The 17624-nt window shown below is 36.6% G+C and overlaps 1 protein-coding gene across 3 annotated transcripts in view; it reads right to left on the reverse strand.

Annotated features, from left to right (window-relative positions):
- Window positions 1-202: 202 nt before the first annotated feature.
- Window positions 203-17624, reverse strand: part of LOC149542930 (uncharacterized) — a 223123-nt gene continuing 205701 nt past the window's right edge. For all 3 annotated transcript variants that reach the window (XM_089797846.1, XM_089797848.1, XM_089797847.1), the window contains exons 18-20: window positions 1319-1452; window positions 1001-1183; window positions 203-859 (exon numbers count right to left, since the gene is read on the reverse strand). In XM_089797846.1, the coding sequence (XP_089653972.1) occupies window positions 820-859; window positions 1001-1183; window positions 1319-1452 (357 nt within the window). In that variant the 3' untranslated portion in view covers window positions 203-819. The remainder of the gene's footprint in view (window positions 860-1000; window positions 1184-1318; window positions 1453-17624) is intronic.

Below are 17624 nucleotides of genomic sequence, written 5' to 3' on the forward strand. Positions count from 1 at the left end.
CACCATCTGGAACAGCAAATAACATCAGCAGTCAATCCAACACTCGGGTCCATTGAACCTAGGTACACCCATTGGAATATCTATTGAATCTTAAATAGTAAAATGCACTTCAAAGAAAAATAGCTGTTATCAACTTCATTCTATGCAGTTAGTCTACTACCATGCCACAGTTGGCTGACATACATCCATGTTTTCACCCATATTAGATATTTGCAAAAACAGTGATTAATGAGAATATTATACAACACACTCATACAGCTGTATTGCCAACAGACATTATGAAGCTGCAGATGACTTGAAACCTGCTCAAAGCTCCTGTACCTTACTTTACAAATCAGTAAGGCTATATAATAATATATATGTACTATATTGTTTTTGTACTTAGCATATGAATTCATGGCCTATTACAAATGAATTGAGGAAGAATGGAAAGGAGTATACCAATAAAACTTCATTGCACATGTGCTGCAGAAGAAAGTAACCAACAACACCATAAAAAATGTCTTCTTATCCCTGTATCCTCTGATGGCAATAATCTCATCAATACTGCTATAATGAACTAAACCTATTATAAATCAGTACGCACTTCCAATTACATCGAATCTTGAGCTTTATCTCTGAATTGACTTTAAAATTTACAGTTGAGGAGAAATCAAGTACCATAGGAATACATAAATAAATACTCCCTTTCTGCAAGAAGAACAGATATGTCATGCACTACAGTTTCTTCCAAGAGCAAGAAAAAGAACAGGATCCACTTATGGAAATAAACTCTGTCCAATCTTGGAGCAAAGAGAATTCTGGTATCTAAACAAAGCATTATTTTAAGTTAACATCTTGTGAAACCTGACTCCGCCACCTGGACCAAACACAATCAGTTTTTAACAAAATGGACCAATATAAACCAAATAACCCAAGTTAAGATATAATCTGGTCTCTATCAAGTACATTCAGAAAAAAAAAAAAAAAAACATAATGTTTATCTTTGTGAATAGCAAACCTTGATAGAAGAAAGAAGGCAAGCGGACTCAAACCAGAACTTTCGGGAGGGTCAATGTTGGTCTGACTGTTTGAATGTGACAGTTTCCCTGACCCAGATATCTGTGCTGCTGGCTGTGAGTAATTTTTTGTGAGGGTGCGCTCAGCTAATTCTTGAAGTCCTTTCACAGAAGGTTCTTTGGTACTGCAGTCAACAAATGCAAATTGAGTTCTGTGTACTTAATGAACCAAAAACATGGCTTTATCAGAAGAAAGAAATTTACGTATAGTCAATATTGTTATGCAACTATAAATTGAAATGTTCAAAAATATAACAGACCTGCCAAGTCGTTGAAGTAATCTACTCACTAAAACTTCACAAGCACCGGGGGCTAGGCGTTCTAAATCCATTAATGAGTCAGCTGCATCAGCTGCTGCACGAAGGGCTGGTCCTTCAGAATGCTCAGCGGCAGTCTGCAGTATAAAAAAAATGTAACTATGTATGCATGTATGGTTATTGATGTTAGATGTCAATGATCCTTGCCAATAAAATAAAATTCTTCGCATCTTTATTAAATAATCCCAAACTCAGTTGTGTAACAGATTATAATAGACACAGAGAATGGACAGCAATCAACAAATAGAAGTTTCAGTCCTCTTTCAGAAGACAGCATATCTTCCAAAGTTTGCTAAATGTGGCGAAGTATCATAGGTACTGCATGTCCAAAATGATCACATTGCTAAAACCTTAAAGCCATGAAGGCTTTCATATGCAGTAAAGTCCTTTTTCCTAGATTCGATTTTATAATAGTGCCCAAATTTACACAAAGGCTGACCTCAACAACGGTACCATTTCTATCACTGATTAAAACAGTGCTACGCCGTTCCTTACAAAAGAAGTTCCACAATTCTCATGTGTGTATAAGGCATTTTACTATTTATGGTCCTCAACAGTTTTTTGATGCTAGGGCTGCAAGTGTACAGATTGCACTGATTAGCTGTCGCTGTTCCTCTACTGGAGTCATCTATGCTACTTCCCCAATTGCTTCTGGTTCCAAGAGACACTGTTTTCTCAAACCTTTCTGATGAAGTCAAGAAAACAGTGCTGGAATGGTAATAGACACATAGGCCAACCAAAAGACAATCAAGGACAGGATTGATCCATATGTTGTCAAACAATGGGTAAAACCCAGGACAACTGATTTTCTGGTGAATCAGTCTGAGTTAGCATTGGTAGAATATTTTACAGGAGCTTCACCTTCCCCCAAAATATTGAAACAGTGGTCTGATAGAGAGAAACACTTTGAGATCCGAGGTAACATCAAAGTAGCCATGCAGAGAAAAAGATTTTTTGTTACACCTGTTCTGATAAAGGGGAGAATATCTGGTCTTTAAAAGTGAACAGCAGGCTGATAAAAAGAGGCACTACGAGATTCAAGAAAATATCATAATAGCTATCTGATTTCAAAAGTCAACCCTAGTTCCTAGGACCATGTAGTCTCTTATCTGAACACCTAGAATTCCAACTTCAATCTGCTAAAAGAGACCCTCTCGAAAGTTCCTATGTTTGACAGACTCCCCTTCCTTCTTCTGCATCAAGCATGAACAAACATTAAAAGCCACTAGAAACAAGATTGGAGTCTTTAAGACACAGACAGACCAAAAGAGAAAAACAATTCTGTTGCAGATATATGCATGTTAACAAATTTAGCTAAAGGTCTTCCTAAAGCCTTAAACCTAAAAATTAATGACCTAATCTTCTAGAAATTGTTATATTTTAGGTAGATTCATGTAAGAACCCCAATGGTTTTAACCTAAGTTACCTGTTCAAGTTTGGTTCTAAGTTCGGATTTGAACAGCCAGTTCACCAGTACGGCAAAATTAAAAAACATGTAAAAATTATACATATACATAATTATTGAAGCCTAGAAGCATGAGTTAAAATTAGAATGTCACATAGTATCATAAAACCATCTGATTTAAACAACAAAACACCATCGACTTTAAAATATGTAATCATAGCATCATGAATTATAGTCATACCATCATATATTTCAAGTTCAAGATAAAAGATTCAAAACATTAAAATTAAATCATAATAGGAAGTTCAAGTATCATTGTCACAAGTTCAACCAATGGATTAAAAATTGCAATGTTGTCAATGTTTTCATGTTGTCATGTAAAAATTGCATGTTTGGTTATGGGAAGTTGGTAGTAAGTTGAGCGGTTGGAAATGCCTGCAAATGCATAAATATGTAGTCCAAACTTGAATGTGCGGGTTGGAGAAGGAAGATATAGCTGATCAGGCCTCTTATCATTGTGTTTTTCACACATTAGTCTGATTTCTTGCTTTTATATGGATTGTTGTAATATCCTAAACTGGATATTAACTGATTTCCCTTTTTGCAATATAATCAGAAAGAAACCTTGCAGATAAATTTCCAGCACATTCGAAAACCAGTAGTAGTTCCAATAGAAATTAACTCACTTTCCTCAGATACAACATTCAGACTTGGATGTAAGAAAAATGGAATACAATGCTTTAATAAGACCAAGAGATTCTTCAGATGAATATAACCAGTTATTTCTCAATAGGCATCCAAGAAAATCGAACATAAAATCATGAATTACAAACTATTAGGGTAAAACCAGCAACTCTTATAACTCCCTAAATTACATTATTGTATCATACAACAGCAACACAACAACTAGCACTACGAATCCAATCCTAAATACAAATTAACAGTCAAATTGGAATACTAGAATAAGAACCTATAAGCTTGAATGAAACACCTGAACTGATGTTTTCCCAGGACAATGGATTGGCGTCCACTGCCTGCTAGCATGAGGGGCTACGTCCTCCAACTAGCTGAACACTGAAGCTTTCTGAGACTCTCACAAGAGAGAAAACTGAACTGAATAGTAAAATCAAGCATATCCAACAATGAACTTCTTTCCTCTTTTAATACACAATCCTGAGACTTTTCGGCTCCCCTCTGGCCTTCATCCTATTCCTGGTGACTCTTCAACTTTTCTCTGATAAATCGTCTTATTCCTCCTCGTCCTCTTGTGACCACATGGAATATTAATTTGACCTTTAATAATAAAACTCTAGCTTACATAGTCAAATATAATATTGTAAATTCGTTTCTTCTTACTAATTCTAATGTCCCCAAAGAAGGGACATTACAAATCTCCCCTCTTTGAGATTGCTTGCCCTCAAGCAATATGTACCAGGATCCCATATAATTCTGTAGTTAATCTAGTAGCCCAAACTGACTACAAACCCGGCCAAACTGTGAAGCACAGTACCATTCTGCAAAACGCCTGTCAACCAAATTCCTGGATCCCATATTACTCGATTACGCGGCCCCACTGCTATGATGAGATAGAAGTATATCCAGGGCCCATGTACAATCCAGTAGAATGTGAAGACCTGACCTAAGCAGATGATGTAAGAAATGAACTGCTCAAAAACTAAAAGTAGCACCCTAAATGCATCAAATACCATACTGTCATCATCAATCTGGATAACCTCTAGATACATAGGTACTATGAATAAGAATGAAGCTGAAAGAGCATTACCTATGATCAACACATAACTCTCCTCAAAACTATACCAAAATCTATCCAAAGGCTAATGTAAATAATCCAACCAACTTCAGTATGGTGTGAAATCAGGAACCCAAAGTGGACTGGTCCTATGATGCATAATTGTAGTCAATTTGCCACTTCCATCCTGTGATCCATATTCATTGCTAGGAATCGTACCACGATTCCATATTTTGAAATCATGATAATCAAAAGGAGAGTCTTTGTTTATTTCAAAAAGAGGATTATTGGAAATCCAATCAGTGTCAACTTCAAACACAGAGTTATCAATAAGCTGAAAGTGATCGGAAACTTGGGTACTTGATCGCTTGGAACAATTATCCAAGGCATACGTTTGCTGAATGCTATCAAGTTCATCAACCACTTCTCGAAAAAACTCCTGCTTCTCTTTATCCTCCTGCTCTTGAGAGCGATTCATGGTCCTAATCTGATTTTCTACCTCCTAAAGAGAAAATCGGGCCTCATCTAGTGCATAATGAGTATCCTTAAGCTCCCTTTTGAGTTCCATAATCTCATTCCTTTCTTTATCCAGCTGACCAACCTGAATTTCAGCAACCTTAAGAATGTCATCCCTATCGGAAAGCAAATGCAAATAATCTGATTTCATAGTCTCAAGAGCTGTTATGATCACCTGCAAATCAGCAACAAGCCCATCTCCTTCCATCCCCTTTTGAACCTTTCTGTATAGATCTTCCACCAACTTATGAGTGTTGTCATAACGTACCAGAGAAGTCACAATACTATTTTCATTAACCTTCAACTGACTCCTTAAGGTGTGCATTTCATGATTGTTATTTCAAAGCGGTTCATCGTTTGGTAGGGTCATCTCGATATGTTCTTCTAATTTTATGTCATGGGCATCAGAATTAAAAGATTCATCATACAAAGATTCCAACCTACAATAATCTCGAGTGCAACCACCCTCATCCGCCTGTTTGTCAACCCTAACCTCCATTTCACCAACATAAAAACTTGTACCTTGGGTAATACCTTCCACGTGGTCACTTGAAAGTTGTACGTCAATAGTAGTTCCCTGCTCTTCTTCAAGAACCTCTATTCGAAGCTTGTGATCTATTGGAAATCCCTCATACACATTTTTGTCCTGACCCCTTGCAAGAAGATCCTGAACCAAATCCAAACACTTTCTTTTTGCTATCTCAGTCTTATTTTGTTGGTTGAGATAAAAATCCAAATAGCTATTGAATGGTAAAACATTCTGAATTCGATTTGGAAGGCTTTGATACTCTTTGTAAATGTTGAGTATTTCTGCTCTTATTTCATATTGATCATTAACATTTCTGCTCTGACGATTCTCATTATCCTTCTTTTCCATCTTCAGATCCCTGTACGTAACAATCTTATCAGCCAAGGCAAGTCCTCATCTATTTCATCTAAATTCACTTCAACTGTAAGCAAATTTTGCCTCACTGATTTTGATGGCTGTGAATTCTCTACCACTAGTGGTCCAGGCACCAAATTATTTTCAACATGAAATTGGGTCATCTTTTCCTTGTGTAGAGCTTGTCCCCTTAGCACAAACCTTTTCTTATTTCAGAGAGGTTCCGCTTGATGAAAAATTCTTTGGCTTTTTAAATTATTGTACTCTAAAGCATCAATATTTGATTTATGATAATTGTATCTATAGTAAAGAAATGGCCTTTCTCAAATATTCACTCAACAAAGCCAAATGAAAAATGAAATTACCCTACTTCCCATATATGAAGACAAGATCAGCAATGCCTCTACTGAAACAAGAAATAAGTTACCGTCAGTATATTTCCCAAATACATTGTTTTCTACATTCTGATTACGAACCTACACTACTTTCATTCTCAATCAAAAATTAAGTTGATCATCCATGGAGTTCTTCCCTGTGATCATCTTATCTGTATGAATTTGAATTTTGAACCATTAACGAAAATTTTTGAAGTAACCATTAGCATGGATAAGAGGAATAGAAGGAAGCATGGCACCCCAAATGTGGTCTTCAAGACACAGATGAATAAAAAATATACAACTCAATCTGAAGTAGAACCGTTGCTTGGAAGATGAGCTGAGATAGTCTTCAGTGCTTGATTAAAAACATAGAGGCCAGGAGGAATGAATACAATGTCTTCCCATTCCAAGTTGTTCTCGCTATTCTCCATCCTCTTAATTACATCTTCAAAGCTCCCAACCTGAATATTTGTATTGATTTCAACAGAAGGATTTAATCTCTTTTGTTGATGACAAGCTTGACTGAGAGAGCTCTCCAAATCCTCCACTCTGTGTTCGGAACAACACCTCTGTTCTATTTATCTGATACTTCTAACCATCCCACATATGAATATGAACGCCCCTGAATGCCTGTAATATGTTTTGAACTCTAAAAGAACACAAATCGACCCTAATAACTTCCGTCTACTTCCTATTCGCATAAAGTGGGATTATTTGTCGATGTCTATAGATGTTATCAATGTCTTCAAACAACTCTTATCCAACCTCCGTATTCCTCTATCCTTCGCATCTGGAGTCACACGACCTCCCTGTGCCAACTGATTATTCCCACCCTTTCTACTGTCAAATCTATTGCTCCCAATATTGGCTTTGTTCCCAACGCTACCCAGACTCCCTTATCACCCATCCGTATAGGTTTTGATTTGCAAGTACCTCACATTGGGGTCAAGAAAGTTCACGGCTAACTAGGCAAGTCACGAGTATGTAACCCCTTAACCTCCTGCATATCCATCAGTATTCATTCTTCCTACAATTCTTAGCCACACTGCAAGAGGATGGTTTACCTTATCGAAACATCCCACAACCTATTGATTAGCATGCTATGAGGAATCAACAATACTACCAATCGAACACCACCAAATTTATCATCACTTAGAAACGCCCACTACTACCGCAAATTCCATTTTTTTGTCTTTTGGCAGCCATCGAAGCTTCTTCAGTTTCCCATTGGAGGATCAACTTACGTTCTTGTCACTAATGCAAGGACGAAATAATCTTTTCAATCTTTCGGTTAAAACACATCTGCCATAACTGAAGCCACCACATATATCAAAAAGGGCCCACTGCCAAGTTATCACAGCCCAACACGGAGGACAGCTTAAAGACAAATGTTTTCTAAATTGGTTATACACTTGGCATGGTGGTTTAAACCAACTCAAGTTCCTTACACTTCCGTTATGCCCGATACATTATCATGTTGTTTCAAAGGATGTCTTTAATCTTTATCTTAAATCCCAACCTTGTGAGAATATATTCTTCACAGTATGCACACCAACTTAGAGCTTGCGCAAAAGAAAATCGGCACCATAATATTGCACCTCAGCTTCATAATTATTCCCAACACAATATAGTTTTATCTCCAATGACAAATTTTAATAATATGTTCAAGAGAGGGGCCCATGGACAAACACTCTACTGTCCAAAGAAATTTCTTAAAGTCCAAGGGTGAATTTACCATTTGTGAGGTCTGGAAGTTGGCTAGCTATAATTTAAAGAAACGATCTCAATGTAATGTGACCCCTATTTTCAGTAAAACGCCACAAAAATATAGAAGAGACTCCTTGGCTGTCGCAAGTGAAGAAACCGAGCCTCCAAATGTGGCCATGACCTATTACTCTTGGTCGATACAAACACGTGAATATAATGCTGAGAAGAAAGCCGAGATAGTTCCAACTCCCTTGATCACTACTTACTAACCATTACCACCCAACACCATGTATTGCATTCAACTGATAGTAAAAGGGAAATGCACTTACGTTTTGAAGAGTTTATCTATTGTCGTGGAGCATTTGTTACCATATCTTAGTCGTCCCAAGCTTAGCTTATGCAGACATCGACCCGTGAGTTTGTGCTTAACATGTACAAGTATAGTTGTCGGCCCTACAATGCAACATGCAGTTGGACTTCACCATCAAACTCTAACTGGCTACTATTAGAGTTCTGTGTATTTCATCCTTGAATCAGCCACACAATATCCTGCTCGAACAATGCCTTCAGATTTCCCTCGCTTCAGTGACTCTTATGTCTGTAATGTGATAATCAATGGGGGTCTCTTCTTCACACTGGGGCAAATCGTGACTTCTTGTTGGGTCTTATGGCAACTAAGAGTCTAGAAACTTGCACTCACGTCTGCTAACAACTCGATCTTCTTCGACTATAGAGGAATTGTGCCACTGTCATTCCATAACCCATTGCAAGCGCTGACCACCCATTCTATTACTACATCCACTCCTATCAAGACCAGACAATGCCCCCTATTTAGTCAAACTTGCCACTAAGATTTGCTATTGGCTGAGTAATCTCCAGATTTTAAGATATTTTGTCTTCACCCAACTATGGCAGCTGTAAGAAAACCCAATAGTGTGAATACTAGGTTTTCGTCTAGCTTCATTCATTCCCAAGAGGTTGTCATCTCTTGGAAAAACTAGTCTACAAATATTCTATTTTCCCACAAGATGGCAAGACTTGTTGCTCTGATACCATTGTAGTATCCTAAGCCAGATATTAACTGATTTCTCTTTTTGCAATATAATCAGAAAGAAACCTTGCAGATAAATTTCCAGCACATTCGAAAACTAGTAGTAGTTCCAATAGAAATTAACTCACTTTCCTCAGATACAACATTCAGACTTGGATGTAAGCAAAATGGAATACAATGCTATAATAAGACCAAGAGATTCTTCAGATGAATATAAACAATTATTTCTCAATAGGCATCCAAGAAAATCGAACATAAATCATGAATTACAAACTATTAGGGTAAAACCAGCAACTCTTATAACTCCCTAAATTACGTTATTGTATCATACAACAGTAATACAATAACCAGCACTACAAATCCAATCCTAAATACAGATTAACAGTCAGATTGGAATACTAGAATAAGAACCTGTAAGCTTGAATGAAACACCTAAACTGATTTTTCCCCAGGACAATGGATTGGTGTCCACTGCCTGCTAGCATGAGGGGCTACATCCTCCAACTAGCTGAAAGCTAAAGCTTTCTGAGACTCTCACAAGAGAGAAAACTGAACTGAATAATAAAATCAAGCATATCCAACAATGAACTTCTTTCCTCTTTTAATACACAATCCTGAGACTTTTCGGCTCCCCTCTGGCCTTCGTCCTATTCCTAGTGACTCTTCAACTTTTCTCTAATAAATCATCTTATTCCTCCTCGTCCTCCTATGACCACATGGAATATTAATTTGGCCTTTAATAATAAGACTCTAGCTTACATAGTCAAACTTAATATTGTAAATTTGTTTCTTCTTACTAATTCTAATTTCCCCAAAGAAGGGACATTGCAATTGTACCTTCGAGTAATGGTTTACACGTGTTTGAGGACGTTAAAACAATGAATTTTCCATTGCATTTGGTTTCATTCGATTCATAATAACCTACATGCACACCACAAATGAGAATTAGAAGCGAACATCAGCCTTTGATTTCCACATTTTACGGTTAAGGAAGTCAAAACTTTATTAAATTTGGCAAAAAATGTTGCTTTATTGATGTCTACGGGGTCTAGTTCCTCAAAGTTTGAACCTTTCAAACCAAATTTGCCCAAGTTCGATCTATTTAAGCCCGGTTTGCCAGAGTTCCATTTTCCAACCTGCCAGTTCTAACTAGGGCCCTGAAATTCAAACCCTAACTAGACCAGCAGGCAAACTAGACTGGGCCCAGGTACCAGTTCGTACCCAGGCTGGTTTGGTAGGGTGTAAGGGCAAACCAGGGTAACTTAGGCTCTAACCAACACAATTGATGATGTTTCCTCAAGCTTTGAAAGTTTTTGCAATGTGAAAGTTATATAAATAAAGCAAATTGAAAGTACAATGAAACATAACTAATTAATGACAATTATGTCACTACTGTTAATTTAATGGACTGTAATTTATTTATTTTTACCTAGCTGTTCAAAATATACATCACAATGACAAGTGTTGGGTAGATATTTTTCAACCGACAATTTTTTGAAAATTCAGCCGCAAAATAGGATGACCAGCCACAATGTATGAGACAAAGTCTCTCCTATCTTAAAGGGAAGGCTCCCTCTTCTCACTATTCCTTGGATCAACTCAAGGTAAGCAAGAAGTTAAAAGATTCTAAAAGGGGCATTACCAATTTTCTTTCCTCTTACTTTTCAAGAAAGAAAGCACTTACTTGCAGAGCGAGTAATGGGCAAGATGAAATCTCTAACTATGCTTCTATCTAAAGCTGGAAATAGTGATACTAATAAACCAACTCATAGGCTAGTTGAAAGCGTACCAATTTGGCTCTAAGTCTGGCATTTATCTATTCTATAAGAATAACCTTTGCTATTGGGGCTCAAAGACGTCCAGAAGTAAAGAATTCTAACAATTTTTGTGAATCAAGAAGGTAATACAAGCTACAGTCAAAGCTCCTAGTCTATGTATTACCATAATCGCTTCCAGTCAAAGCTTCGAATCCAACTATTTCTGAACTCTTTTATGCTCAATTATTTCGATCAAGCAACAATAACATGAATCAAAAAAGGCAACACAAATTACAATCAAAGCTTCCAATTTGCACTAATCACAATTGCACTTGATCAAAGTTCAACTCCAATTGTTTCTTTGTACATAATCAAAGTTATGTTTGCACAATTTCTTCAGAGCTCTCTTACATATAATAAAAGATGATTTTTACGATGAGAGAACACTCCTTTATATAGGCAAAGGAGTTGAGAGAAAAGTAAAGGAAAAAGTAAAAACAACTCAACCAATTTTGACTCGGTCTAACTAGGTAAGGGAAATTACTAGATTATGTCATAAGCATATGCAATCGAATTACATGTAGTTACATAATTTCATGCAATTCACTATCTCCAATCTACAAACACGAAAACTAAAGAAAGAAGAAGACAAAAGAAAGATGAAACAATCCTATGGATTGTTCTAAAGGGCCTTGTACTTGGCTACACAATCACGTACTGTAGGAAGATTTGAGATTTCCATTGTCTTTGGTATGGATTCAATTCTGACTGTATCGGCATAGCCTGATTTCACAACCTTGTCATTTGGTGAAAGAGAATCCCATAGGCATTTTGCTACTGATTTGTATGCAACAAACTTGTTCATTGTGCATCATCCAAATTCTTCAAAATCAAGATCAACGTTTACTTTAACTATATACTCTGATGTCATCTCCTCTATGACCAAGTTGTCATGTTCTATAACAACATTACATCCCATTTTCTCTATATTACACATGATCTTTGTTTCAATTGATTGACTATCTTCTAAGGCTACCTGCAACTTTATCATAAGTTTTCCCAGTGTTTCCTCTTTGTGACCCAGGAGTCCTTAACGTTTGTAGAACATTTACAAAGATGGAACAACTTCACATGCAATCAAACCATCTAAATCAGCATTAGCCATTTGATTCCAATCAACTAAGATTTCTTTCAAGGTATCAACTTCTTGATTCAAAGAAGCAATCAGGTCATGTAACATTTCTTCAACACCTCAAATATGTTCAAGAACTTTGACATCTTTGATGGCCTGATTTCCTTCAAAAACAACCTCCAAACCAAGTCTATATTGCTTCAATTATGTGTCTTTCCCTAGGTGTCTAAGATATGCTGACTGCATGTTGTGAAGATTGTTGGCAAATGATCTCGTTGAGATGAGCAACTTCTTGCTTAAGCTGATTTTTTTCTCCCACAGCTCATGATTGCTTTTTGACACATTGGCAAGTGATCTTGAGCATCCTGAAAACAACTTAGGCATGATTATTTACCAAGTTCAATTTTGGTGAACTTGTAATCGAAACTATTAAGTTCTTCAACTGGTTTGTCTACCAAAGGTTTAGCAATCTTCACATAGTCTTTTTAGAATCCAGCACAATCCTTGAAACAATCTTGTCTTTCAAAGATTTATACTTATTTTTCTTGATAAGAAGGTGGTTAGGAGGTATGACAATCTTTCTTCTTTTCATAGTGATCTTAGCCAACCATGCAGGCAAACTGAAACCCTCATCTGTAGAAATAGGAATAACTACCATAGACTTTGATCCTGATTGTATTTCTTTCATGACCGTGCATGCTTCAGTTTGCACAACTGAATTCATGGGCACCTGATGAGAAGATTTTGTCATAAACAAATCAAAGCCATCCATTGAAGTATTAAGCTCGAAAACCTAACCTTCCATAAATGTTGGGAAATCTTCAAACACATTTCCCAAAAATTCTCATACTGCTCAGCTATGAGGATAGGAGGGGCCATTGAAGAGATAGGCAATACCGACATGTTCACCTCTGAAGCAGGAAGGGTAGACGTAACACCATAGAGAATGAATCTACAACATTGGCTATATCATCCAAAAAGGGTGTTTCTTGAATGGATGGACATTGAGTGTTTGCCGACCGCAAAGGAGAACTGATCATAATCTCTCCTTCCTCTTCATCTTCCTCATCAGACTCTTCTTTAGACTCCTTAGATTCTTGCTTAGATTCTTGAGCTTGCACCGAAGCTTGAGAAGGTTCTTCAATGGAAGATCCCTTTCTGCTTTTAATCTGCATCTTGAGGGATTTAGCCAGAACCGAGGAAGATGTTTGAGGGATTATTCTTTTAATTTGTTTCATATATTTGAGTTAACAACAAACTGATTTGTATTACAACTGTTTGAATTACAACTCTCTGAATTTTATTTGCAAACTGAAATGATATCATTTGCAGGTAAATTCAATTTAATTTCTAATAACAAAAGGAACCTGATGTATGGATATGTGTACCTCCTTGCAAGAATGATTTGTCTGTAGGTATGGTTGCTACCCATCTTGGATAAGTACCACTGGTTAGGATCGATGCCAATGGAAACCTGTTTACAAATGCACTCACTCAAAACTGTAGCCAATGAACATAAATCCCATCTCAAATAACACATCCCCTACTGTAGCTTACAACCTCCAAAATAATAATTGCAGGTCTTGGAGAATGACACCAACCTCCAATGAATGGCGTTTCAACCTTGAGAAAGGTTGCAAAAGTGTCTAATGCCAAGAACGTTGCCTCCCAGGTGAACCGGAAGCCTTAAATGCCCAAATTGTGCCTCTATATAGCAGATGCAAGTATCAATAATACCTCCAATTTACTTCACGAATTCAGTCAACTAAAACCCTCTCCTTGGAAACAGTAGCAATAGTTAGGAGGAATGACAAATCATATACCTCAGCATGATTTGCCAAGGAATCTACAATACTTCAGCTATAGATCCCAAACCCTTATACTTCAGCAAGGGCACAAAAATTCAGAACTTCATAAGTGTCACAAAGACAACAAAAGAAAAATAATATTCAATCGAATGCTTTTCCATCAAAATGAGCTCATATTTATAAACCCCCATCAGCGCAAAGTTTCTCAAATGCAACTTCACTTAAGAAGCTTCCTCAACACATCATTTTATAACGTGTCATATAATATAATTTATCAATATCTTTTGGATCCAAAAAACGACCTTTTCAACCATATCATGAAATTCTTACACGTGAGGCCATTGTTTCTTGTGCTCAAGACTTTAAAACTTTTCAACCCGGTTCGAACAAGCTATGACACTCAAGTGACCAATAAACAATACCAACAAAAATAACAACCTCAGCGTATTTAGATGAATAATAATAATTCACCCGTCTTGCAAAACTGACTGAAGAAGCATTAGAATCAAAATCTAACAACACCAGAGTAATATTGATGAAGAAAGACAATGAATGAACTGGATGCAGTGACTTACTATAAGGGCTCGTTTGGTTGCTGAAATTGGATCAGAATTGGGATTACGATAATCCAATTTTGTTAAATTTGTTGTTTGGGTCAAAAATAATACAGTGGAATTAGAATTGTAGAATTCTAATTTTACCCCAAAATGAGGTTACCACACTTCCACTCAGATAGGTGGAATTGAGAATTCAATCCAAGGTTTGAATTTTGAGGATTGGAATACAAGTAAAATGAAATTATTTTTGAAGTCCACTGCCTTTTTTTACCTAAATATGTTTTATGCTGCAAACATCCTTTTTCACCATTTTTATTGGATTCGTTCGGCTCTTGACTCTCAAGATTTTTCTGGAAGGTAATCAGAAAAGTCATTTTTATTTGCATTGTTTATTGGTTTCAAACAAGACTTGTATCTTCCCTTTATAGATCTTTGGCATTTTCTGCCCTTGCCATAAATTCTACTCTCTCCGTTTCCGCGCAATTGATCAAGTATTCGTTTTTGGAAAATATTTCTTCATGCTTTGCATATATTTATTCATCTTATTTTCAGATTCTCCAAGGTTTTGTGAGCAATTTCTATCAACGTATATCATTGTTATTTTCAAAGTTTATCTAAAGCATTTGACTTTGGAATTTTTCTTAGGCGAGGGCTTTTAGTTTCACATTTCCACGTTTGCATCTTCTTTGTGAGATCATGTTACTGTGTAGCGGATTTCAGTATGTTGGATACAGGGAGATTTATGGGTTTCTTCCCTAATTGGGTGCCCATCGAGTTGGATAAAATTTAAGGTTTTATCAATTGAGCCCATAGTAAAATTAATCTCACATAGTGTGATACACTATACTCACCTCAATATATATGTTAAACAATCTATGTTCCTCCGTCCATGGGATTCCTACAAATAACTTTTTCATTAATGATATCAAATTTTCCCACGGATGTCTTGAATTAGATTGCGCTAGCATTTTTTATTCACAATTCTAAACAATCCACATTAAGATTTCAAATCTTCCACGGCTCTTTTTAGGTTAAATTTTAAAAAAAATAAAAATTTAAAAGTTAATTCCAATTCCAATTTTAAAAGCCAAACACAAAAGTTTTATCTTCCCACTCATCTTCCAAGTTAATCAAATGGGACAAACTATTTTCTCAAAACCCGATTTAGAGATAAGAAACTTGGTTTTGACAAAACCTAGTTTCAAATCAAAACCCTGTTTTGCTAATTCCGCTAACCAAAGGACCCTAAATAGATGCTCCCTCCAAGATTCTTGGCGCCCAAACCAAAAAATCGAAATAAAAGTTGAGAGCATCACTCAACTCCTCTAACTCATCTGAGTTTGTTGAAATCAACTACTGACTTACTACAAATAGTCTCTCAAATAGAGCCAAAACACACCATAGGCTACTAGAAGGCCTCTAACCCCACAACTGATACCCTCAAATCCCAATGTCAACTCACGAGGGTCGCAATGGTGAACTTATCAAGCCATTTGAAGGAACCTTCTAAAAATAGGGACATTGCATTCATCAATCCACCACCCTAAAAATAACAATACTATGCCGAGTTATGGAGCAAATCATTACAATCCAGAAGAAAAAAAAGGCATCGATCCCATTAACACCCAAATCCCAAACCAATCTAACTATCTGACCATGGGAGTAGAAATGGATGTCTATCATTATACTTATCATCCATCTGAATAAGTAGTCTACCTAAAAGATGCCAAAAGCAACTCCAATATGCTCATAGATCGACTCATTAGGCTAACAAATGTTGCTGATATGACTTAGGCTAGAAATAAGAGCGATGACGAAGGTGATAGCATACCAATGTATAAGGAGGATCTCCATCTCATGTGCATATCTAAGACCTAGTCATGTCTCCGCAAACTCTCATGTAGCTCACTAGCTATTGTATCCCATGCCGAATCTATAAGTGTAATGAAGCCCAAGCAGGACAGCCACTAACAATCGAAGTATCTACGAAGATAAAATTAGCAAGCAATAAATTAATGACTGCCATTTTATATGAAATTGGGGACAAATCTGAAAATGAATTGCCTTCATCACCTATAGAAAACAACTCATTAGTGTCTGGTTTGGTTCTAGTGTCACCATCAAAATCAACTTCTCCAATGAATTGATCAACCATCAAGCAAAATTTCACAACTAGTAGAACCTTAACTATCATCATTCTAATTTCAAAAAGTTGTTAACTTATGATGATGAAGAGAAATATAACTGTTGTAACAAAAACTAGAGTTGCTACCATACTTTTGTACCATGTCTTTGACCTTTTCAAACACCTTTTCCCCAAAACTTTTGTAGCCATACTTGCACTTTTGATACCAACACATGTAGACCCCTCTTCATTAGATCTCACATGTATAAAGGCTGCAAGCTTGTGTGACTGAGAAAGTGAACTTCTGCTGCCCCAAATCAGAAATTTGGGCTCCTTGTCTATCACCAAATCTTGACTTTCTGCATGTACTTCCCAAGCAGTGAAAGGTGGCAGCGTCTCAGATGAATCTTCTACAAACAATGTCAAAAGGCTGCAAAGTACTTCTTTGTGGTATTCTTCTTGGATTTCACTGGTATATAAATTGCTGGAAGCATTGTCTCCCATTTCTTCCTATGAGTTCATCAATCCCCTCTACTAGTTGTTTGATCTCCATCTCCTTGTACCAACTTCTTGATCTTTGGTTGTAGACAAAACAGACATCTAATTTTCTGATTTTTATATAGAGAAATGAGTCATGCTAAACTGGTAACAAAGATCACCAACCTCATTTCCCTTGTCTTACCCAAATTGATAGCAAGATCCCTATCCATTAACAACTTCAAGTAGTCTAATTACATTCTTTTGAATGCTTCTTTGGTTGAGTGAAATTGAATGCTAGTAACACCACCTGCAGTTCATGTTTACCTCTCATCAGTTTGAGTTTTCCAAATAAGATTTTCAATGTATTTGTGAGAATCATCTGCCATTGCTAATACTTGCACAACCTTCTTTGAAACCAATAATCTGTCCATCAAATCTTGCAGTGCTCAGGCCTTTTGTTCAAATTCTAGATTATACAAGTTGTCCCACATTGAATTGTCTGATTTGTTGTCAACTATAGGAGCATGGTCAGCCTCGCACTCGGCTGTATCAGGCACTCTTCTTGTGCACTACTGGAACAACATTCTAATCATTAGTAGATTCGTCAAAGAAGAATTTTTCTTCTTTTGTTTTATCAATAATAAGATGCAAATCACCAATGAAGATTATTGAATGCCCCTCACCTATAGAGATTGATTCTT

This window comes from Cupressus sempervirens, chromosome 8 (assembly GCF_028749045.1).
Source record: "Cupressus sempervirens isolate cs-2001-9-10 chromosome 8, ASM2874904v1, whole genome shotgun sequence".
In the NCBI taxonomy this organism is placed as follows: Eukaryota; Viridiplantae; Streptophyta; class Pinopsida; order Cupressales; family Cupressaceae; genus Cupressus; species Cupressus sempervirens.